This window comes from Pithys albifrons, chromosome 23 (assembly GCF_047495875.1).
Source record: "Pithys albifrons albifrons isolate INPA30051 chromosome 23, PitAlb_v1, whole genome shotgun sequence".
Lineage (NCBI taxonomy): Eukaryota > Metazoa > Chordata > Aves > Passeriformes > Thamnophilidae > Pithys > Pithys albifrons.
This window is the reverse complement of record NC_092480.1, coordinates 601,061-624,854: the sequence shown is the minus strand read 5'-3', so window position 1 is coordinate 624,854 and position 23,794 is coordinate 601,061. Positions and strand designations below refer to the sequence as shown.

General features: G+C 54.5%; 1 protein-coding gene across 1 annotated transcript; it reads left to right on the top strand.

Annotated features, from left to right (window-relative positions):
- Positions 1-2,644: 2,644 nt before the first annotated feature.
- TECTA (tectorin alpha) lies at positions 2,645-23,148 on the top strand. Its single transcript, XM_071576140.1, has 23 exons — positions 2,645-2,708; positions 3,195-3,328; positions 4,147-4,434; positions 7,196-7,333; positions 7,837-8,002; positions 9,796-10,208; positions 10,881-11,460; positions 12,031-12,623; positions 13,030-13,603; positions 14,465-15,075; positions 15,388-15,949; positions 16,537-16,736; positions 17,506-17,889; positions 18,128-18,414; positions 18,502-18,782; positions 18,909-19,019; positions 19,346-19,548; positions 19,897-20,060; positions 20,198-20,446; positions 20,939-21,101; positions 21,388-21,475; positions 21,603-21,719; positions 22,138-23,148. The coding sequence occupies exons 1-23, from the start codon at positions 2,645-2,647 to the stop codon at positions 22,236-22,238; spliced, it is 6,471 nt and encodes a 2,156-aa protein (XP_071432241.1). The 3' UTR covers positions 22,239-23,148.
- The last annotated feature ends 646 nt before the right edge of the window (positions 23,149-23,794 follow it).

Sequence of the window (23,794 nt, the reverse complement as noted above, 5' to 3'; positions counted from 1 at the left end):
ATGGGAGGGAAGGGAAGAGCTGGGGTGCATGGAGTGGCAGGCTGGAAGTAATCTGTCCCTGGAATACCAGTTAATGCTGGTATCCCCCTACCCTCCTAAAATAGTTGTTGGCTTAGAAAAGGGTAAAAATAATTTTAAAAATGAAAGACTCCTGCTAGCAAGGCCATGTTTGAGGGGTAAAAAGAAAGCAAACTCCAGGATTTGCTGTGGAGCTGGTGTGTTGCCTGGGCCCCTGATGTGCTAAAGGAAACTGCTGATGTAAGATCCAGCACTTTGGAGGGTGAACTTGCTAACCACACTTCTAGGAGCACTCAGGCTCCTGGGGAAAAAGTCTGGGCTTCTCTAGTGCTTTGTATCGAGCTGCTGCCATTCCTGTGCCCTCTCCACTCCTGACAAGGGGTACAGGTCAGCCTGAACAAGCAGCTTTGGTCACCCCAGCTACACCTGCAGCCTGGGTTTTTTTACCCTTCAAGTTAGTTGTGTATCTATCAGCCCAGATGCCAGAGGCAGGGAAAATCCCTGTGGAAATGGCAGGTTATATGAGTGAAAACTAATAATGCTCACAGCAGTCCCCTGTGAAACTCCCCACCACCAGCCAGTCCTTGCAGAAAGGGGGGAAACAGGAACAGCAAGGAAACCCTCCCTGGAACATTTGGAAAGAGAGCACTGGACTGGGTGAGTTTTTGCTTTTCCACTTGTAAAAGCAGAAGTTACAGAAAGTAAAGCAAGACCTGGATGGCAAAGTAGCTCCATTGAAAGTTCAAGGCAGCGCCTTTGAACAGCACTTTAAGCCTAGCACTGCTTAATGCTAATCCTGTAACACTATATAGATGGGCTTTTTTTTTGCCTTTTACACAAAGGAGGAAGGGGCTCAATTCTTCTGAGGTTGGGTTTGCTTTCCCTGGAGCAGCCCAGCTCCGGCTCGCTGGCATTGCCACCTGAATCCACCTGAAGGGGGTGAGCCTGGGGGGAAGAAAGAGGCTCCTCTCCCCCTCCAGGCCAGAATCTGATCTCCTGATTAACTTGCTGGTTATCAATAGAGGCAACAGTTGTGATTGCAACTCAACACTGCTCCAGCCCTGGAAGAGCATTGACGAAAACGGAGTTTTCAATTGGGAGAGCGAGGGACTGAGCCATCCTTTCAGTCCCCAGCAGGAGTTGGCACAGGAGCACCAGCATGCATTCTCCATTGACATAGGATTTTGCCCTGGTCTACCAAGATTGGTCTAAAATTTCAGACCTGATTGCTCCTCTAGTCTACGAAACAGGTTGGTAATTCTTTTTTTACATACCTAAATAATTGCAGTTTTGAATGGGATATCTTAATTAATGTGCTCTCTATTTAGCCTGTGGTGTTTGCCGAGCGGAGCTGGTCTTGCTCCTGTCCTCGGACTGCCAGTCTGCCTGCCTGGTCTCTGCTGCATTCTCACTCAGATTTGCAATCTGTGTAACATCCTGTCATCCTGCTTTTATCTTTCCAAGATAGGGAATGTGGTAAAACTTCTCCTTGGTGGAATGAATTTTTCTCCATGGAGAATGTGGTTACTGGGAGCCAGCTGGGACCAGCAGTGATGTGAGTGGAACACTGAGGAGCAGTGAAGAGGGAGGAACTTTCCTTCACTGTGTTTAATGCTTTCCAAGCTCCCAGGAATGGGAATGAGGTGGAAGTGATGTGGGACAGATGATGGTTGTGCACTCTGTTGTGTGTATTTATTGGTGTCTTTAGGAGGTGTTGGATCTGTTGATCCACATACACCACAATAACAGATCAACAGAGAACACAAAGCAACTCTGGGTTTTATAGACAGGCTGAGCAGGTGGAGAGGCTGCTCTGAAAACCCAGGCTGTGCACAGTGCATGGCTGTGGCTGGTGTGTGGAGCTGATCACATCCTTTTCTGCCTGGCACACACACACTGGAGCACACAAGCCCTTGCTGGGAGCTCTGAGTGTGCCCTGGAATCGACAGGCAAAGAAATCAAAGCAGGTGTTTCAGCAATATTTTCTATTGGATTAATAATGAGTAAAAAATTGCATTAGGAACAGAAGGAATTAAAGCTGGCACAGGGTTTCTCTTCCACTTTCCCAGCCCTGTATCCACTCTCTCATTGATTCCTGTGCAGCAAGGAGGTTGTGCTTCCCCCATGCCCATCCAAAGCAGTGAGTGATGGATGTGGAAGGAGCCAGCACAGAGGATTAGCTGAGGTGGTGCCTGAAACCCCTTAACCATGAGACACACCACAGCTCTCGTGTTTGGAGCAGTGCAAAGCTGCTCCTCTTGGAAATGGGCAGGAGTGTCCATCCCCGCACTAAGCAGATCAGGGAGGAATTACTTTTGAACCCTCAGGAGAATAAAGAGCCCACAGACAGCTGGGGCTGTTTAAAACCTCCAAATGTCATGTGAAATTAGTGGCTGCTCATCCATGTGGGCTTCATCTGCCAATGCCTGCAGATGGTTTCCTGTTGTCACCAGGGAAGTCTGATGACACCACTTCATGGAACAGGCATTTTGGGCCTCCATCTCTGAAACATTCACCTGTTGGCAGCAGTTGGGTGGCTTTGGGAAGCGACAGCACTTGGGGTGTCCTCAAGGATGTGTTTTCCTACCGATGTGATGCCTGTCTGGGCTTCTTTGCTTCCTGTAGGATGAACCAACGATCATTTCTGGGAACCTGGGTGGCCCTTTTGGTGATAACAGCCCGACATCGAGGTGAGTATCTCTTGCTCAGGTTCTGGGAGGCCAACACTGCCCAGCTGTGCTGTGCCCAGAGACCCCAGAGGGCTTGGAAAACACCCCCAGCATCTTGGCTGGAGCAAGGCCAAGAATGAGGGTGTACTGAGTGTTTCCCATGGGGTGTTGTTTGCTTCCCTGAGCACCCACCACCTGAAGCAGCAAGTCCTGCTCATCCTGGAGCAGGGAGAATGGACCTGTTGTCCTTGTTGTCCCAGTGTGAAGCAGACATAGGTTGTATGACTTGATGGCAGTCATATGGAAAGCAGTGAAGCTACAAGTTGTTCTGCATCTTGTGGTCACTTTGCTGTTGCCCTACCAAACTTTTGGATGGTGCTCTTTCTCCTGATCCTGTACCAGAGCCAATCCCAGAGCCAGAACCTCTGCTGTGGCTTTTCTGTGGCCTCTGAAGTCAGAATAGGTGCTGACATTGCCTTAAGGACTCTCTTCTCTCTCTCCTTCCAGCTCACACCATGGGGAGTCTGTATCCGTTCTGGCAGAATGACACAAGAACACCTAAAGTTGATGATGGAAGCTCTCCTGAGATCAAGATCTCTGTCCCATTCATCTATTTTGGAGTCCCATACAGAAGCATTTATGTAAGTGGAGAAACAGACCTTCCCTTTATTCTTTTTCTTGCCATTAGTGTCTGTATTTTAAATGCTCTCTCCCTGTCATCAGGAATTGGAAGATTTATTAGCAACTAACTGACAAGTTCTTAGATTTCATGAACTGATAGGTTTTATGATTAAGAAAGTCAAAGGTATATTTAATAGGATAATGTTCCTGGGAAAGGAATATAAAAGGCAGTAAATTTTCTTTGCAGGTGATTAAATGGTGCAGCAAAGCTCAGGGCTTGGCACAAGGGACATTATTCCTGGTACATGACAAGAAACAAGAAAATGCAGAGAGCTGCCAGAGGGGAAAAAGGGGCAACAGTTTTGTGGGTGCCCCTGACAAGGACAGGTTACTGCTCTTCTCAGGGGATGGCACAGCAAAAGCCTGGCTAAGGGGAGAGCAACTCCTCCAGGCTGGGCATCATCACAACCTCAGACGGGAGCCTCAGTCAGCATGACTGTGCCACATCCCATGTTTTGTGGTGAGCTGTTCTCTGTGGGTTCACAGGAGAGGCAAAGACTCCTCTGTTCCTCTCTACACAGCAGCACTGGGAGAGCAGGAATCCTGAGGGGTTTCACACCCTTGTGTGGTGGGAGATTCCAGCATCCAGAGCAGCAGTGCCATTTCTCCATGCTTAGCAAAAAGTGTTTTGGGGAGCATGGTAGCCAACTCCAGGGAGGTGGTGGTGGCACTGCCTCTCCAGAGCCCTGGGACCTGTCACAGACAGCAAAGCTAAAGGCAGTTTTTATCCTGGGAACCTGCAAAGGCCTGCTCAGGCAAAGTGGGTCTCTTGGTGCAGGTCAACAACAATGGTGTGATCTCCTTCAACACACTGGTCAGCCAGTTCACCCCCGAGGTGTTCCCACTGACCGACGGCCGGGCCTTCGTGGCGCCCTTCTGGGCCGACGTGCACAACGGCATCCGCGGGGACATCTACTACAGGGAGAGCACGGACCCTGCGCTGCTCAGGAGAGCCTCCAAGGACATCCACAAGTACTTCAAGGACATGGCCTCCTTCTCTGCCACCTGGGTCTTCATCGTCACCTGGGAGGAGGTCACTTTCTATGGGGGGAGCAGCACGACGCCGGTAAGAGCGGTTGGCTGTGGTCCTTGGTGGTTGGGTGTCTACATTATTGTCCTCATTTTGGGTGTAAAGTTGAGTGTGTTTCATTGTGTTCCTGCTTCTCAGTTGCCTTTTGGGCAGAGGAGCACCATGGTCCCCTTCATTCTCTCCTGCTACTCATACTCTCCAGATTACCATACGAGCCTCTCTGCTTGCTCTCAGATCTCCAGGGAAAGCATCACCTCGTTGGTTTTTGTGGGCAGTGTATCTAAACAAGGCTCTGACACCAGTTAGGAGCTTTTGGCTTGATCATAGTGTAGTTACTCTTTGTTAGATAAAAATGCAGACACTTGTGATGCCAACTGACCTGCCTGCAGGGGAGACCAATCAGACTGACCAGGGTCACACTTGTGACTCAGCCAGATTATATTTCCATAAATGCGTGAGTTGTGTCTCAGAGGGTGGGGATGGCAGTGCAGTGTCTTTTCAGGGCATGAACAGCTTTTGAATATCTGGTTAATGTGTGAACTGTGACTGCAGCTGATGTTGAAAGGTCTGTGCTGGGCTGCTGGTAGGGCTCGTGCTGCAGCTTGGGGTGCAGATACAATCCTAGAATGGTTTGGGTTGGAAAGGACCTCAAGGCTCATCCTGTCCCAGCCCCACCTTCCTCTGAACCAGGTTGCTTCAAGCCCTGTCCAACCTGGCCTTGAGCACTTAGTGAGTGAGGGATCCCAGCTATTGTTTGGGGCAAGGCTTGTGTAGGTTAGCCTGGGTCCTGCAAGTACAAGAGCTGGCTGCTTCTGTCTTGAGGAGTTGGCTCTGACAAACAGTCCAGCTCCTTTCCATTTGTTACAGAAGCCTGAGATTTTATGCATATTTTTTGCCAGTCCTGGCAGCACTTGCAGAAATAAAACCACCAGATATATATATTTGCAGACAGCAAGCAATAGAGAGATTTGTGTACTGCCTGAAGAATTACATTTGCAACACAATGCAGTTTGTTTTGTTCTGGAGGAGCCTTCCTGCCCAGCAGCAGCTGGGTTGGCACGTGGAATAAGGTGATGCAGGAGAGTCATGGCAATGCAGAAAACTGCAGGAAACAATCTGTGGAATGAGGCCCTGGGGATGCTGCAGCTGCTGCCTTGGGATGTCACCTGAAATGGGGTCATTTTCTGAGAGTGAGGGTGCTCAGTGACCGTGGGCATCAAAGAGGGAGCTGTTTGGGGCTGATGAAAGTGTCACCATCTTACACCTGGCACCAGGTCACCTCTTGCCACCCTCCAAGAGGCCCCTGAGCAGAGCAGGGTTTGTTGCTACCCCAAAACGCTGTTGTTGCACTCTCAAAGTGACATGTTAGTGATCTCACAGGATGGCAAAAGACTTGGCAAAGGTGAACAAGTGTGAAGAGGAAACCAGAAGTAGCAGGCAGAATTCCAGGGGAAGGATGCAGGAGTGGAAATGGTGGCTCTCCTGCTTGCCCTGGTGTGAACTGTGCCATTTGCAGCTGCTGTGAGGCAGCTCTGCCCACAGCTCTCACTCTCCTGACAGAGCCTCTGTGTTCAAGATTCCTCATGGCAGGAGCTTAATGTGCCTCGGAGGTGACATTCCCTGGGTGTGCAAGCAGTGAGTGCAGCCCTGGGCTCCCCTCTGCTGTCCTGAGGCATCCTCAGAGCCAACAAACAGACCTCTGGGTTTGCTGCAAGGGAATGTGACCTGCTGTGAAGTGACCCCCCAGCCCTCCCCTTTGTCCAGCTGCACATGCAAGTGCCTGCAGTGCTCAGGGTCCCTGATACTTCCTAGGGGAAGATGGTCTGAGCCCTGGGCTTTTCCATATCACCTGATCATTGTTTCTGTGGCTGTAGTTTCCTGCCCAGTGTGCAGTGCCCAGGTAGCACCAGGCTCCTTGCATTGCTCTTGATTAATTAAAAGAGGGGCATCCCACACTTAGTGCCCTGCTAACGTCCTGTTTGCCCAGAGGCAGGAGCAGCAGATACCGTGGCATGAGCCCAGTGCAGAGGAAGGAAGAGCAGGGATGGGAGGGACAGGGAAATGCAAACAGCTGAGAGGAGTGATTGACTTAGTTCCCAGTGGTAAGCTCTGCTGCTGGATCTGCATGGATAGATGGAATATCTCAAGGGAAGAGGATTCTTCTGTCTTTCTACACAGCTATAAATGGAAGAAGGGGGTTATGCTGCCCTTGCCACCTGGCAAAGCAGGCTCTTCCCACCTGGAGCCCTGCTGGAATGTGTCTGGAGTTTGGGAGGCTGGAAATGCAGAGTCATTTCAAGGGAAAGGAAGAACATGAGCAGCAGATTTAGCAGGGAGTGAGGGGATTTGGCAGCCAGCAAAGTGCAGGATATCCATGGCTGACTTGGATGTAATCCACCATTAGCAGTGTTATAGGATATGAATGTGGAAGGGAACTGGGAAAGATAATGCAGCCAGGAATAAAGCTAAGATAGGGGAATGGCAGATAACAGATCTTACCAGCCTGAATCCTGCCCACTGCTGCTTCCCTGAGCTCATTCTCATGCTGCCATCTATTGGTGTTCACTTGGATTAGAGACAGGCTTGTCCTCCCAGGTGGAGGAAAGGGCAGGCATAGGAGCTGGTGCAGTTTGTGGCAGCAAAAACGATCATATTTTGGGTCTAATGTGGCTTCTGCAGCTCTTCACTGTGAGGCTCCCATGTCTCACCTGGGCCAGAGGTGAACATGGCAGCAGGGCAGGCAAACAGCATGAGAAAAGCAGTATCACCTTGTGAATGTGGTCATGGTTTTCAACAGGTGAACACTTTCCAAGCTGTCCTGATCACAGATGGAGTGTCTTCTTTTGCCATATTTAACTACTATGAAATCAGCTGGACCACGGGCACAGCCAGTGGAGGGGACCCCCTGACTGGTCTTGGTGGGGTCATGGCCCAGGTGAGGCTCTTGCTCCCACATCCCTGTCTCTGTTGAACTCTTGGATGACTGCCTACAGCTTTCCCAAAATGTCCATGCTTGCTCCTGCCACTTAGTCCTGCAGCATCCCCAGCACTCCTTGCCTCCTACTGCTGGGCACAGTGGGATGAGCACTCCAAAATGTGGTGATGGCAGCAGTTCCATCTGTCTGAGGAGGGGGAGGTTCCTGCATAAGGGGAGTTTCCCTACATTGATTCCTCACTTTATCTTGGCCATTCAATGCATGCACCCTTAGATCTGTATGTACAAACAAATGTGCATATACATACATAAATCTGTAAATATACATCTGTTCTCTTTGTAGTACCCATTTAGCTTTTCACTCACATCCAAACTATCTGAAACTGGAAATCCCTTAAAAGAATTCTTAAAAAGAAAGAGAAGGGGACAGAGACAGGAGGAAATGCAGTGTCACTTTCCTGTGGCCAAGATGGGTGATGGAATTTGCTCTCTCTCTGGTTTAGGCTGGTTTCAATGGAGGAAATCTCACCAACTTCTTTAGCCTCCCAGGCTCCAGAACTCTGGACATAGTCAATATTGAAGAAACAACCAATGTGAATGTCCCTGGGCGCTGGGCCTTCAGAGTGGATGGCAGAGAAATAGATCCAGCCCATGGCTGCAGCCTGAGAGGTAAGGGAGGACTGGCATTGCTTGTGGCCACGTTTTGGGGTGCAGGGTAGCAAAAGGTGGTGCTGTTGGGACTCTGCTGGAGAGGTGCTGACTGCCCTGGGCTGCTGCTTTTGGCCAAGGCATCCCCACAAGCTGCAACTGTGGAACAGAAACAGCAGAGTGGGTGCAGTCACTGCCCATCTCTGAGTTGCTGCACCAACTTCTACCTGAGAATCGGTGGCAACAGGAAGGACCTGGGGACAGCAGTTTCCTCTTGCCCCCACATTAGGGAAGCTGGCCTTGTGGTCCCATTTCCCTTGTTTCTGCAGGAGGAATAACAGGTGTTCCATGTGCCTGCACCAGCTGCAGAGCCTGTGCCTGTGTCACAGACTGCATGGGGCTATAAACACATTAATCAATGCACACGGTGGCTGCACAGGGACTCTGCTGCACAGAGATTATTGCACTGCCATTTGACAGCTAACACTGTCAGGAGCATCCACTCTGCTCCAGGAGTCTTTCTAGCAAGGGGGGATTGTCATTTGCTGATGGACACTGGAGACATGCAGCTTCTTTTTGTCCTGATTTAGGACTGTACCACAGAAGGTCCACAAGACTCCGAGGCTCTTGCAGCCCCAGCAGTTTTAGGTCCAACTCCTCCAGCTCCTTCCAGCTGCTGACCCCAGGAAGAAAAGACTGAACTTTGCACAGGGCCTGGAAGCCAGTCTTGGCTTTGCAGGTGACAAGGGGAGTACAGATAGATCTCACCACTGGATTTAAATGTCACAGTGAATGGCTGATCACCCTTTATGAGAGGAGATGCAGTACAAGGTGCCAGAGCTTTCTGACACTCCTTTCCCAAATCTCCCACACCAGGATGGTTGGTGTGTGGGTCTCACTAAGAGAAGATGCTGTTTTTTGCAGGGAAGTGGGAAATAGCATATTTTTTTTGTGGGAGGCAGGGAAGAGTACAAAAGTTTAGGAGAGGTAAATTCAGGCAGTGCATGGTGGGAGCCACGTGGCTGAGAAGTGTGAAAGATGGACAGATGGAAGAGAGAGAAACTCTCCCGGGTACTGCCACCCTTGTTCTCCAAAATTCTCCCAGCCTCTCATGTCTCTCACCAGGCAAACCTGCCTCCCTTTATAGTGCCACGTCAGCTCAGTCTGTGGGATCACTCAGCGTTCCTGTTGTAGCTCTGTGTGTGTGTAAGTTACTGATCAACAGCTCTTTGGTTTCCTAACTACTACGAGCTCTTCCTGAATGGGAGCAAATTGCTCCTGGGCAGCTGATGGCAGAGCCACTTTTTGACCAGCAAAGTTATTTGAAGAAGGGAATTATGGAGGTGGCAAAATGCTGAAGGACAGCTCAAGTGCAGCGACAGTGCTGGGAACAGCCTCCGAAGAGCATCAGCTTTAACAGTGGGCTTTCCCCTTGGGAAAGCAGCACAAATGGCTCTTGTGCCCTGCACTGCTGAGGCAGAACGAGAGGGGTGAGTGTCCAAAATGTATGGATTAGCCTTCAAGTTTTCCAGCCTGTATGTAGACCCTGGATTCATGACAGCCCTCACAGCATTCCATGGACTCGAAGAGGATGGACCACACACTGAAAACAAAGCTCGGGATTGCAGCTCTTTGCTGAGTAACTCCTGCTGGGAGTCTGCACAAGGAAAGCAGCCCAGAAGCCCAGTGGCAAGACACTCTGGTGGGGGTCTTGGTCACAGGCCAGCAGAGCCCTCCAAGGAGCACCGGGTGCCCTTGGCTCCGCTGCTAGAGAGGGGATGTAGCCTGGGTTTTTCCCCTTTCTGTCTTTCTAGGGCAGTTTCTCCGCCAAGGGGAGATCTTCTGGGACAACGCCAACTGCACCACCAAGTGCCGCTGCCTGGACCTCAGCAATGAGATCTCCTGCCAGGAGGTGGCCTGTGGGCCCTTTGAGGCGTGTGAGACCAAGGCCAGGTTCTTCCAGTGCGTGCCGGTGGAGAGCAGCACCTGCCTGGTGTTCGGAGATCCACATTACCACACCTTCGACGGCTTCCTCTTTCACTTCCAGGGTTCCTGCTCCTACCTCCTCGCCAGGCAGTGCTGGCCAGGCTCCCCCCTGCCCTACTTCAGTGTGGAGGCCAAGAATGAGAACCGAGGCGGCTCCTCCGTCTCCTGGCTCAGGGATGTTTTTGTGGAGGTCTACTCGCACAAGATCGTTCTCCCCAAGGGCGGCTTTGGGAAGGCAAAGGTAAGAGCCCTGCTGGAAGGGGACAACTTGCCAGGTCTGCTCCTCTGATGGGGCAGCAACACTGTGACAACAGCTTGGAGAGAATGGGATGGCATTTCTGGGCCTCGTGTGTCTTGGGGAGTGGGCACAGGTGACAGGCATGGCAGAAAATGTCTGTGGCTTACCAGTGGCTGTCCTGTGCATGTCCCTCACCCTGAGACCCCATCATGGGGGTCCCAGTATGAGGGCTCTGCTATTTCATGCACTGGTGTAAAGAAAGATAGATGCAGGCACACCCAAAAATGCCAAGGCAGCAGAAAGAATCCAAGAATATTTATTTCAAAGTTGAGAACTCTAGAAAAAACTAACAAAGGAAAAACCTCCTAGCAGTGCTGCAGCAGCACTGGGCATGAGAAGGACATGCCTCCTGATCTCTTCCAGGCTTCTTATCTTCTCTGTCCTCCCCCTTCCAGGCCCACTCTGCTGAGCCTGCCTGCAATATCTGTTTATCTTTTCCACATTCCAGGGAGAGAGAGAAACTGCATCTTTCTCTGGAATGCAAAAGAGAAAGGGAAAGAAAAACTCCTTTTGAGAAAAGTACTCTTAGGCAGGGAAGTGAGAACAGCTCCTCATTACAAATTCTTCCGAGTGGGTACCTCCCCCTGCAGCTCAGTCCTGGTGTTGTTCCCACAGGTGGATGACCTGGTGGTGTCCCTGCCCATCTCCCTGGAACTGGGTGCAGTCAAAGTGTACCAGAGTGGCTTGTCCACAGCCCTGCAGACGGACTTTGGGCTGCTGGTGACCTACGATGGGGAGCACTTCGCCTCCATCTCCGTGCCGGGCACGTACATCAATGCCACGTGCGGGCTGTGCGGGAACTACAACAAGGACCCCGAGGACGACGCGCTGCGCTCGGACGGGAGGATGGCGGTGTCTGTGCCCGACCTGGGCGAGAGCTGGCAGGTGCCACACCCCGAGAGGAAATGCTCCACGGGCTGTGTGGAAAACTGCAGTGTGTGCACCGTGGCCACTGAGGCGCTGTACTTCAGCCCCGAGTACTGCGGCTTCATCAACAAGACCGGAGGGCCCCTCTGGGAGTGCAGCTCCATTGTGGACCCCACTGCCTTTGTCCACAGCTGTGTCTATGACCTCTGCAGCGTGCCCGTGTCAAAGGAGAATGGCACTGGCCTGTGCCAAGCCATCCAGGCGTACGCCACGGTGTGCCAGGCCCTGGGCATCTCAGTGGGAGAGTGGCGGACACAGACGGGGTGCGGTAAGTGTTGGTGTGTTCGTGCTGGGAGCCTTCCCCTCTGCAGGAGGGGAGTGATATCAGGGGTTTGTCTGTGTGCCCAGCACTGCATGGGGGGGAAGAAATCCAAGGGAGGGATTGGAGGAGAGAGCTGCCCGAGGTGGAGGGATCTGGGAGAGAACCGGTTGGTCCTTCCTCCCCATGGCATCAGACTCATGCTCCAGCAAAAGGGTGGTAGAAGTCAGGCATGAGGTGGGAGCTCCACATTGCTCTGCAGGTAATCAGCTGCCATGGGGAGAGATGGAGGCTGGACTGGGGTGGGGACTGGCCGTAGCACACTTCTCAGCCCACTCTCCTTGTGGCCTTAAGTAGCTGCAGGCAGCTTTGTGGCTCTGAAGTTGTCTTGGAGAAGCCACTCTTGTGTGAGAGGAATGGCCAGGGAAGCACAGAAAGGAAATGGAGGAGCTAATCCTACCCTCAAGCAGAGCTCATGGGTCACTCTGTGCTGTCTCTGCTCTGTCAGTAGGAAAAGGGTAACTGGCCACAAACTGTGCCATAATATGGTGCCCCTGTTTGTCTCCCCTCTGCCCACAGCGATGGCCGTGCAGTGCCCAGAGCTCAGCCACTACTCGGTGTGTGCCAGCAGCTGCCCTGCCACGTGCTCAGACCTCACAGCCCCTCTGGCCTGTGCCACCCCCTGCACTGAGGGCTGCGAGTGCGACGAGGGCCACGTTCTCAGCCGGGACCGCTGTGTCCCTGCCTCGCAGTGCGGCTGCGACGTGGACGGGCGCTACTACCCCATCGGGGGGTCCTTCTGGGCATCCACAGACTGCACAGAGCAGTGCCAGTGCGAGGACGGAGGGGAGGCCAAGTGCTTCAACACCAGCTGCCCCGAGGGAGAGGTGTGCACCATCGAGAACGGCTACCGTGGGTGCTACCCCAGGCGTGAGACGGTGTGTTTGGTGGGGCAGAGCCAGGTGCTGCAGACGTTTGATGGCATCACCTTCCCCTACCCGCTGGAACAGTCCTACACGCTGCTCAAAACCTGCCCAGAGAGGCCAGACTTCATCGAGGTGGACATCAGCCAGAAGAAAGCCAGCTCTGCTGCCAATGGGCCACGCGTGGTGCGTGTCCAGGCTGTTGGCCAGGAGGTGAAGATTGGAGGCACTCGCCTGTCAGACATTAAGGTAAAGGTGCTGCCCAGGGCCAGGGGGGGAGGTGGTGGCTCGTGGTGTAATCCAGTGTCCCCTTGGAGAAGGGCTCGTGGGTTTGTGGCTGAGAACCAGGCACCATGGTGGCACTTGGAGGAAGCCCATGTGAACCATCACCATGTGAGGGCTCTGAAGTAGCTGCCACAGCACCACTATTCCTGTTTGCTGAGTCAATTGTCTCCTGCAACTTTTATCTTTTCCCTGGAAAAACATGCTCTCTGGGGAAAAAGCAAGGAAAGAGCTGTATGCCTTCACTCAGAGGAGGCTCTGGGCCAGGCAGGGTGAGCCAGGGTCAGGAGGTGTTTAGTGTACTCGGCACAGTGTGGCTGGGCAAAGTCATATCACCCTCCATGAAGCATCTCAACCTGCTTGTTCCTTGTAGGTGAATGGTTACGATGTGGAGCTGCCCTATTTCCACCCCTCTGGACGCCTGGAAATCTACCGTGGTGACAATGGCACAGTGCTGGAGTCAGAGGGGCTCCTGGCCATCAGCTACTCTGACCTGGGGCTCCTGCAGATCCGCCTCTCCACCACCTACTTCAACTGCACCGGGGGCCTCTGCGGCCTCTTCAATGGCAACGCCAGCGACGAGTTCAACCTGCCCAAGGCCAAGTTCACGGACAACCTGGAGCTCTTCCTGGAGAGCTGGACCACGTTCGATGAGATCTGCAATGGGGAGTGCGGGGACCTCCTCATGGCTTGCAACAACGACTCGGAGCTGCTCAAGTCCTACAGGAGCCGCTCCAGCTGCGGCATCATCAACGACCCCACCAACAGCTCCTTCCTGGAGTGCCACAGCGTGGTCAATGTCTCAGCCTACTACAGAACGTGCCTGTTCCGCCTGTGCCAGAGCGGGGGCAACGTGTCGGAGCTGTGTGACTCGGTGGCACGCTATGCCAGCGCCTGCAAGAACGCAGACGTGGACATTGGCCAGTGGAGGAGCCACAGCTTTTGCCGTGAGTCCACCCAAGCTTTTAAGTGTCCAGGGTGAGGAAAAAGAGATTTGGAACCCACCAAGCTTGGGCAGAGTCTTTTTTGTTGGTAGTTTGTGGGGGTACAGAGGTAGGGCAGCTTTTCTCACGGGGTGCTGAATTTGCAGGCAGTAGTTTCTGAGTGTGCTGGTGCCAGCAGAGACCCATTTCCCAGCAAAGCGATTTCAGGGTGGCATTTCAGGAGGCAGCAGAAGGTTTATGATGCGGTGTAGGAGCATTCCACAGCTGCAGATGGTGTCTGGCAGTGCTGTGTGCCACCACCAGAGGATAATTTCCATAACACTGGTTTTTAGCTGGTGCTATAAACTTGCCATTGATGGGAGAACTTTCATAATGTGAAAAACCCCTGCTGTGGAAGTACATGGAAGGAAGGCAGTGCCTGTGTCTGCTTCAGAGGCTTTGAGAGCAGGTTAGAGCTGGTTAGAGCGCAGTGCTAATAATGGCAAGGTTGTGGGTTTGATCCCTGTATGGGCCATTCACTTCAGAGTTGGACTTGATGATCCTTGTGGGTCCCTTTCACCTCAGAATATTCAGTGATCTTGTACTGAAAGGTCTGTTTGGGACTCCTGTCCTTGTACTCTCTGAAATAACAACAGGGGCTGTCATTTGGTGTGTGGCAGGGCTGTGATGGGAGGGGTGATGGCTGAGAGGAGAATGGGTTGCAAAGGGAGTGGGAAGAGCCAATGGCCAGCAAAGTGCTGGGATTGTTTCCCCTTGTTTTTTTTTGTCCCCGAATCAGTCCCCGCTGGCCCCATTCCCACTTTTTGCCCGTTCCTCAGCCCGTGCTGCCCCGGCGACTCACACCCCCTGTTTGCTGCCCTGCAGCTCTCGCATGCCCAGAGAACAGCCACTTCGAGGAGTGCCTGAGCTGTGTGGACACCTGTGAGAGCCTGGCCTCGGGCCCCGTGTGCACCGACACCTGCGCCGAGGGCTGCCAGTGCGACGAGGGCTTCGCGCTGCGCGGCACCCGCTGCATCCCCCGCAGGGACTGCGGCTGCAGCTTCGAGGGGCGGCAGCTGGCCACCAACCAGACCTTCTGGATGGACATCTCCTGCCACTTCCTCTGCTACTGCAACGGCTCCGACAACAGCGTGTACTGCGAGAACGTCTCCTGCAAGGACGACGAGTACTGCCTGGAGGAGAACGGCCTCTACTACTGCCATGTCCGCACCGACGCCTCCTGCATCATCTCCGGCTACGGCCACTACCTGACCTTTGACGGCTACTCCTTCGACTTCCAGAGCAGCTGTGAGCTGGTCCTGTGCACCACCATCTCCCGGCCCAGGGTGGAGCGCTCAGACACGTTCCCAGCGTTCACTGTCACGGCCAAGAACGAGGACAGGGACACCTCTCTGGCACTGTGGGTGAAACAAGTGGAAGTGGAGGTCTTTAATTACAACATCGTCATCCACCGTGCCTACAAATACACTGTGCTGGTGAGTGCGGGGGCATGAGGACTGTGGTTATGTCTGTCTGTGGGGCTCCCAAATCACATAGTGATTTCTTAGCCTTTATGGTCTGCAAGGTTTTCCGGGGTTGGGAAGTGTGGATGCTTGGGCTCATCCCTAGGGTGCTGCCAGGGATGGCTTTGGGAGGGGGTGTCTGTTTTGGATGCCTTGTTTTGGGTGTAGAGGCAAGGCCAGCAGGGACCTTGCTCTGGGAGTGCCAAGCTGCCCTCATTCCTGTTCTCCTGTGGCAGCTCCCATCATCATTCCCGCTCACAGGATGTCTCGTTTCCTTCCCTGCAGATCAATGATGAGCGTCTCTACCTACCCTTGAAGCTGGGCCAAGGCAAAGTGAACATCTTCGCCTTCGGCTTTCACATCGTGGTCGAGACCGACTTTGGGCTGAAGGTGGTGTACGACTGGAAGACCTTCCTCTCTGTCACCATCCCACGTGGCTTCCAGAACCTCACCTATGGCCTCTGTGGCCGCTACAACGGCAACCCCGAGGATGACCTGGTGGCCTCGGGTGGCACACTGGCCCCCAGCATCGCCGACTTCGTCCAGAGCTGGGCCAAGAGGGACACGTTCTGCCGCGTGGGCTGCGGCGACCGCTGCCCGGCCTGCGGGAAGGTGGAAGGCTTCTGGAAGCCCCAGCAGCTCTGCAGCCTCATCCCAAGCCAAAGCGGTGTCTTTGCCAAGTGCCACAGCAAGATCAACCCCAGCTTCTTCTACAAGAACTGTCTCTTTGACACCTGTGTGGATGGGGGAGCCATGCAAACAGCCTGCAGCTGGCTGCAGAATTATGCCAGCACATGCCAAACACAGGGGATTGCCATTACTGGCTGGAGGAACTTCACCTCCTGCTGTAAGTACCACCCTGCCTCCAGGTCCTTCTTTTTCTGGGGTGCCAGGGAGGGGAAGGCCCACAGCCAGGCAGCCAGTCCCTCCTGTGCTTGCAAGGTGAGGTGGAAGTGTGGGATCAAGTCTGGGGCACTATTTACAAGCTGCATGTGGTACAGCAGGAGCAGGGATGGAAAAGGAGAAGCCTCAGGCTCAGGATGTATCAGCCATCCCTCTGCTGTTTAACAGGAATTATATTAGTCAGCTTTGAAGCCAGAATGAGTTTGCTCTAATGAAGCTGCAGCCCCTTGTCAATAAGATTCCGATGCACTGTTCAATTAGGCTCCTGAGGATGGGGCCTGCACGCCTCTCTGGCAGCCAGTCTAGCTGGCAAATCAGATGGGAAGTAATTGTCTTTGCTAACAAGACTGAAAATTAAATTTGTGTCATTTTTCCTTCTGACAAGCAAGCTCATGGCTCAGAGGCACCATCCTCACCGGGTGCTGAGGCTGCTGACTGGTGGTACAGGTCCGCACTGGTCCACGTGGGAGCCAGGTTAGGTTTGTCCATGGAGCTAATCTGTGCCTCTTCTGTCCCCTGGTAACACCACAGCTGTCAGCTGTCCCCCCAACAGCCACTACGAGAGCTGCGTGTCCCTGTGCCAGCCCCGCTGTGCCGCCATCCGGCTCAAGAGCGACTGCAGCCACTACTGCGTGGAGGGGTGTCAGTGTGACCCCGGCTACGTCCTCAACGGCAAGAGCTGCATCCTGCCCCACAACTGCGGCTGCTACTCCGATGGCAAGTACTACGAGGTACGATGCCCACGCCCTCCTCCCACATCTCTGGGCAGAGTTCGTGCCTGAGTGGGGTGACAGTCAGGCAGGAGGGAGGTGTCCTTCCATGGTGTGCTGCATAGGGAGTCTTTCTATCTGCAAAAATCACCATGCAGTTGTTGGGTGAGGGTCGCCCAGGTGTCAAGCATAGAAGGGAACTTGTGGAGGCAGGGTGGATGAAAGGGTGGTGACTGAAAAGGCTGGTTTTGGTGAGTGCCAAAGTCCAGCACTGCATGACCAGTTGGTTTAGGTATTCCACACACAACAAATTCTGTTTCACATTAAATTTACTTATTTGTAGCTGCTGGATGTCACTTGGGAAGGAGTTTGATGCAGCAGAGTGCTGTGCTGGTAGCATGGCTCATGTTATAGGGGTTGTATTTGGTGTCATGTTCTGTGTAAGGTGTCTTTGCCAAGCCCCACACCCATAAGGAGCCAGTACTGGGGTGGTGTCATGCAGGGTTCCAGACAGATGGGCATGGTGGGACAGAAAGAGATGACTTTAGCACTGTGAATTCTGTGTGTGTACCAGAGGAGAGGGAGGTTTTGGTGGCAGTGAAAACATGCAGTTGCCTCGTGTGTGTGGGTAGCAGAGATACTGCAAGGTACATGCAAGCTGTTCTTTGCACCTTTTTCTCTGTCTTGTTGACTGTTCTCGCTTGTTGTGTGGGAGAGGGCGTAACCCTAGTCCAGCAGCGCAGGGCAGGGCTCTCCAGCCCTGCCAGCCGGTGACAGGCCCCTCTTGCAGCCCAAGCAGCTCTTCTGGAATGGGGACTGCACCCGCCGGTGCCGCTGCTTCCGGCGCAACCTGATCCAGTGCGACCCGCGGCACTGCAAGTCGGACGAGGAGTGTGCCCTGCGCAACGGCGTCCGCGGCTGCTTCAGCACACGCAGCTCCTTCTGCCTGGCGGCCGGAGGGGGCGTGTTCCGCACCTTCGACGGCGCCTTCCTCCGCTTCCCCGCCAACTGCGCCTTCGTCCTCTCCACCATCTGCCAGAAGCTGCCCGACTTCTCCTTCCAGCTCATCATCAACTTTGACAAGTGGTCCTCGCCCAACCTCACCATCATCTCCCCCGTGTACTTCTACATCAATGAGGAGCAGATCCTCATCAGTGACAGGAATACCGTCAAGGTGAGGTCTCATCAGGGCTGTCTGCTTCCTCCAGAGCAGGGCTGGGGAGCAGGGTACCAGCTCCCAAATGGAGTGGGATGGCACTAAGGGCTGCCACAACAGCCCTAGACACCTGTTGGTGTTTTCACAGCTACGTTAGTGGGAAGTACTAATGGAACCATTTTTGAGTGGCTTGGGCTCACATCCATAAGCAGAGGATATTAGGAGGGACATCAGCTTTGTGTCCCCCTTGCTCCAGGTGAATGGCAGCCATGTGAGCATCCCCTTTGTCACGGGGCTTTCCACGAAGATCTTCAGCCAGGAGGGCTTCCTGGTCATCGACTCCAGCCCCGACATCCAGATCCGCTACAACGGCTTCAACGTCATCAAGATCACCCTCGGGGAGCGGCTGCAGAACAAGGTGTGTGGCCTCTGCGGGAACTTCAACGGCGACCGCACGGACGACTACGCGACGCTGCGGGGGCAGCCGGCGGTCAGCAGCGTGGTGCTGGCTCAGAGCTGGAAAACCAACGGCATGCAGAAGAGGTGAGTGTTGGGACAGCCCTTCCCCACCGGGTGGGAGCGGGAGCGGGGCTGGCCCAGGAGCCCCCACGACGTGTGTGGTGCCCACAGCTGCAACGAGCTGCAGTACTCGCAGTACGCCGCTTCCTGCGACAACGTCCAGATCCAGGAGCTGCAGAGCGACAGCTACTGCCTGAAGCTGACGGACATGAAAGGCTTCTTCCAGCCCTGCTACGGCCTCCTGGACCCACTGCCCTTTTACGAGTCCTGCTTTCTGGATGGCTGCTACAACCACAAGAAGGTGCAGCTGTGTGGCTCTCTGGCTGCCTACGGAGAGGCGTGTCGCACCTTCGGCATCCTGGGCACCGAGTGGATCGACAAAGAGAATTGCTGTAAGAGCACCAGGGGCTGGCCGGGGCGAGGGGAGCTTGGACTGCAGCCCGGGGAGGGGGGCTGGAGTGCCTGCCCTGTGCTCTCAGGGTGAAGATTGTGTTTGTGCCCTGTCTTGTGCTGTTTAGCAGGAGTGGTGGAGGATCCCTGCGTGGGCGCCGACTGCCCCAACCGCACGTGTGAGCTGGACAATGGTGGGGAGCTGTGTGGCTGCATCGAGCCCCCGCCCTACGGGAACAGTGAGTGCCTGTCCCCCCTGGGGGGCTGTGCCAAGGGCTGTGCTGGGCCATCCTACCACCAGGGCTTGGGGGAGGATGTGCTGAGGGCTGGGACATCTGCCAAGATGAGTTTTCATGACTTTGCACAGGTCAGGATGGGAGCAGGGAACAGGTTTTCCGGGGTGCTCGTTATGGGCATCTCTGGCTTTGGAGCACTTTGAGCAGCAGGGATGTAGGATGGGCAGGGCACACCACAGGAGGTGATCCCAGCCCGTTTCTGGTGGTGAGGAGCAGTGCTGGTGTGGGCCATTTGTGGTGATCTGAATTTGTCTTGTCTTCTCCTCCAGCCACCCATGACATCATTGATGCAGAGGTGACCTGCAAAGCTGCCCAAATGGAGGTGTCCATTTCGAAGTGCAAGCTGTTCCAGCTGGGCTTTGAGCGTGAGGGGGTGCGGGTCAATGACCGCCACTGCCCTGGCATCGAAGGGGAGGACTTCATCTCCTTCCAGATCAACAACACCAAAGGCAACTGTGGCAACTTGGTGCAGGTGAGCCAGGACATGGGGCACAGAGCACTGGGAGAAGGGGCCAGTCCTCCACAGCAGCCCCCACTGACACAGGGGTTGGGGCAAGGCTGCACATTGATGCAAGCAATGCTTGAGAACTCCTTTTTTGGGGTGGGGGTTAACCCAGGGATAGAGCAAGAGCAGACAGGTCTGGCAGAGCAAGGTTTATGCCTTGTGGTTCCTAGTGCCCCATTCCACACCCTTTTGGCCAGAGGCAGTGGACTGGCAGCCAGACCCTTAGTGTCACACAGCTTGTGGAGAGGCCAAGGTGTCTTGAGGAGCAGGGGAGGAGATGGCCAGTCTCGAGCGATGCCCGTGTTCCTCCTGCAGTCCAACAGCACACACATAGTGTACAAGAACACGGTGTGGATCGAGAGTGCAAACAACACCGGCAACATCATCACCCGGGACCGGACCATCAATGTGGAATTCTCCTGTGCCTATGAGCTGGACATCAAGATCTCCCTGGATTCAGTTGTGCGGCCCATGCTCAGGTGGGAGCCAGGGCCAGTTACACAGGCATGGGGGTGCACAGACAGGTGGCCAGGCAGAAGGGTTCCAAAGCAAGGCCCCAGTTTGGGGTCTCTCAGCCTTTCCTCCATCTGAGCCTGTATCTTTGTGTCCTCATTAGCGTGATTAACCTGACGGTGCCGACGCAGGAAGGGAGCTTCACCACCAAGATGGCGCTGTACAAGAACTCGTCCTACAAGCACCCCTACCGGCAGGGCGAGGTGGTGCTCACCACCAGGGACGTGCTCTACGTGGGGGTCTTTGTTGTGGGGGCCGACTCCAACCACCTGATCCTGATGCTGAACAAGTGCTACGCGACCCCATCCCGGGACAGCAACGACAAACTGCGCTACTTCATCATCGAGGGCGGGTGAGTGACCAGGGGCAGCACGGCCTGGTGGTTTCCCTGGGGTCTGTTGGAGAGGGTGCTCAGAGGGATGTTTGGAGCAGGGACCTTTGGCCAATGAGATGGTTCCAAAATCCAGAAAGGGAGGCGAACAGGGCAGCCAGTGCTGTTCGGGCAGGACTAATTCTCTTAGCATAGAGGTTGAGTGTCACAGAGTCCCAAAGGTGGAAAGAGGTGCCCTTCCTCGTGTCACTGAAGTTATGAGCAACAGGATATCTGTAGGAAACAGGGGGACATGAATCAAAGCACAGGCATTTTGGGAAGTGGGGGCACAGTGAAGTTGGAAGTCCCAGATAGAGGTTACATGTTGAGGCACGATGCCCTTGTCCAGACAAACCACGGATCTAAGCACGCCACTTCAGGACTCAGGGTGAACAGGGACAGGGGAGAGTGCTGTCCTTGGAGGGAGGCTCCTGGTCACGGGAGGGTCGTGGTGAGCATCAGTGCTTTGCACAGGTGCCAAAACATGAAGGACAACACCATTGGCATAGAGGAGAACGGGGTGTCATTGACGTGTCGCTTCCATGTCACTGTGTTCAAGTTCATCGGGGACTATGACGAGGTCCACCTGCACTGCGCCGTCTCACTCTGTGATTCAGAGAAATACTCCTGCAAAATAGTGAGTGGGGCAAGGGCAGAGGGATGGGCTGCTTGATTTGAAGGGCTCTGTCAGTGCAACAAGCCAAGCTGATGTGGCATCAGAGAGGTGACCAGACGTGCATCCCTGGGGGTGAGAGTGGGAGAGTTGTGTGCCCCACAGACAGTGGGAGGAGAGGCTCTGCCATGGGCAGGTCACCTCAAGAGCCTGATTGCAGGGTCCCTTTAGGATCTGGGCTGGACTGAGGGGCACAGAGAGGGCCCAGACAGGACTGAGGGTGACAGAGGTGGTGTTTATCCCCAAACAGAACTGTCCTCAGCACACGAGGATGGCCAGTGCATTCGCTGAGGAGTCCAAGGAGCAGATCCTCTCTGTGGGACCTATCAGGAGGAAGCGTAAGTGTGTGTGACCTCAGGGAATGTTGGGGGCCTTGTCTGCCATCCCAGTCTCAGGCAGCCAAGGGCTGGGGGCTTGGGGTCTGTGAGCATTGCTCAGGTGTCCCCCTTTGCTGTTTGTGCCCAGGGTCGGACTGGTGCGAGGACAATGGTGGCTGTGAGCAGATCTGCACGAGCCGGGCGGATGGACCTCTGTGCAGCTGTGTGACAGGGACACTGCAAGGGGATGGCAAGAGCTGCAGGGGCAAGTACCAGGGCTGGGGCCAGCACAGCAGGGGCTCCCACACCCCAGCCAAGGGGCTGCAGGGGGACCAGCCTGGGGAAGGTGGCTGGACCATGCCGAGTGTTGCAGACAGGAGGGAGGTGGAGGGCAGGGAGCTGTTCCCAGTACCTGAACACTGAGAACAATGATGGCAGACTTGGAAGAGCAGTTGGAAAGGAAGGTGATCATCTATAGCATAGTGCAGGACAGCCACAAGGCAGGGTGGAGACCATGGGCAGTCTGGAGACTGACTAAGGGGCTTATGAGAGCAGGGCTGGAAACAAGATGGGGCACCAGGGATGGAGCAAGATTGACACGGTTTTTGGGGTGTCAGGGAAGGAAGGGACCCATTCTGTGTGTTCCAGGGCCCCAGCTCACATGGGTCTTGTTGTGTTGGCAGCCTCCAGCTCTTCAGGGGAGCACCGTGCCCGAGTGACCCTCGTGGTGGCAGTCCAGCTGTGGCTGTGGCTGCGCGCGGCTCGGCGGGACCTGACCTCGTAGGTGCGGCTCTGCCGCCCAGCCAAGAACTGTTCTCGCGCCAGCCTGAGTCTTTGTAGGGTAGGAGACAGCCCCCCACAGTGGCCAAGCTGCCTCCAACCCAGCCTGCTGCCAGGAGGGAAGAGGGATGGCACCTGCAGAGAGCCTGGATGAGGACCCGGATGTGACGGTGGCACACAGCGACACAGAGGCAGCAACAGCAGCAAGGCACAGCTGGATGTTTGCCACCATCCACGTGGGACTGTGGGATGGGGGGGGGTTGTGGGTTTCTGTCTTTGGTGTGGACTCAAAGAAGGGATTTTGCAGCTTCCCTCGGGCTTTCCCTTGTAGCTGCACTGTGGGTGGCCCACTGCAGGTGGCTGTTGGTAGGGTGGGATAGGCCGGAGCGTGTGTCCCCTTGCATGGATAGCTGAGTGTTTCCACAGTCCTTGAGAGCTGCCATCAGGCTCTTACAAGCTCATGGACTCAGACAGAGGTAGGTGTTGGGGCACAGGCTGTGGGCCAGAGCAGTGCACTGTCATTGCTGGATTTTGTGACACCCTGAGACCGTGTCACTCTCTGGAGAAGAGGTGGTGTTGAGATTTGTGCTGCAGAGCCAAACTCACCCCCAGGGGTCTGGAAGTCCTGTTATTGTGCTGTGGTGCTGACAAGGTGGTCCCAATATTTGGCAAAACCTGCTTTCTGGTGGGCAGGAACAAGAGCCAGGGAAGTGAGGGATGGAATTCCTGCCGTGTTTGGATGGTGTGCCACAGCAGAGTCGTTGGAGGGTCAGAGCAGGGTTGGGGGCTGCAGGCACAGGGCAGCATTGGGGGTGCCTGGTGCAGGAGCCAAGAGCAGCCTTGGGGTGCTGGTGGGTGTGGGGGGCTGTCTGTGTTGGTGTCTTGTCTTGTGTTTGTACTCTGTGAAATGGCTGCGTGGGAATAAAAAGTGTTGTAATCCTTGGTAAGCGCCGTGGTCCTGTGTGATGGGGGCGAGGGTGGGGAGAGGCAGCAGGGGCTGGAGGGGCACATGGGGGCTGGAGAGAGGCCGTGGGAGGGTGGGGAGGGGATGGGGAGAGGCAGCAGGGGCTGGAAGGACACAGGGGTGGGGGGAGAGGCCCTGGGAGGGTGGGGAGGGGGGTTTCAGAACACCAGCCAGGGGTGGTGAGTGGGCCTGGGGTGGGCTGGAGTGTGGGGCTGGTGGGTTCGCCTTGAGCTGGGCTGGGTGCAGGGCTGAAGCAACAGAGCTGCTGTCCCTTCAAAGGAAGAAGGAAATGAAGAAAACACCAATAAATAATGAGAAAAAACGTTGGAAAAAAGAGGGTATCCTACTTCAACTTTGGCTTCCTTCTCCAAGAAGTGCTCATCTCCCTCAATTCCAAACACACAGCTGCTCTCCCCTGTGGACCAGCATACCCCTGTTTGAGATTTGTGGCTAATTAGGCCATGTTTATTAAAGCCTGATTATTTACCTGTGTATTGCTGATGAATAAAGCCTGACCCTGGGTGACATATACTGTTAATGACTGTCAGTCCAGTAAAACCTGGTTTAAAGTTTCAAACTGTGCCAGTGCCTTTTAA

Coding starts and splice junctions, on each gene's coding strand:
- TECTA (XM_071576140.1), top strand. CDS start 2,645: ATGAACCAACGATCATTTCTGGGAACCTGGGTGGCCCTTTTGGTGATA. Junction 2,709..3,194: donor GATAACAGCCCGACATCGAG/GTGAGTATCTCT, acceptor CTCTCCTTCCAG/CTCACACCATGGGGAGTCTG. Junction 21,476..21,602: donor GGGACCTATCAGGAGGAAGC/GTAAGTGTGTGT, acceptor GTTTGTGCCCAG/GGTCGGACTGGTGCGAGGAC.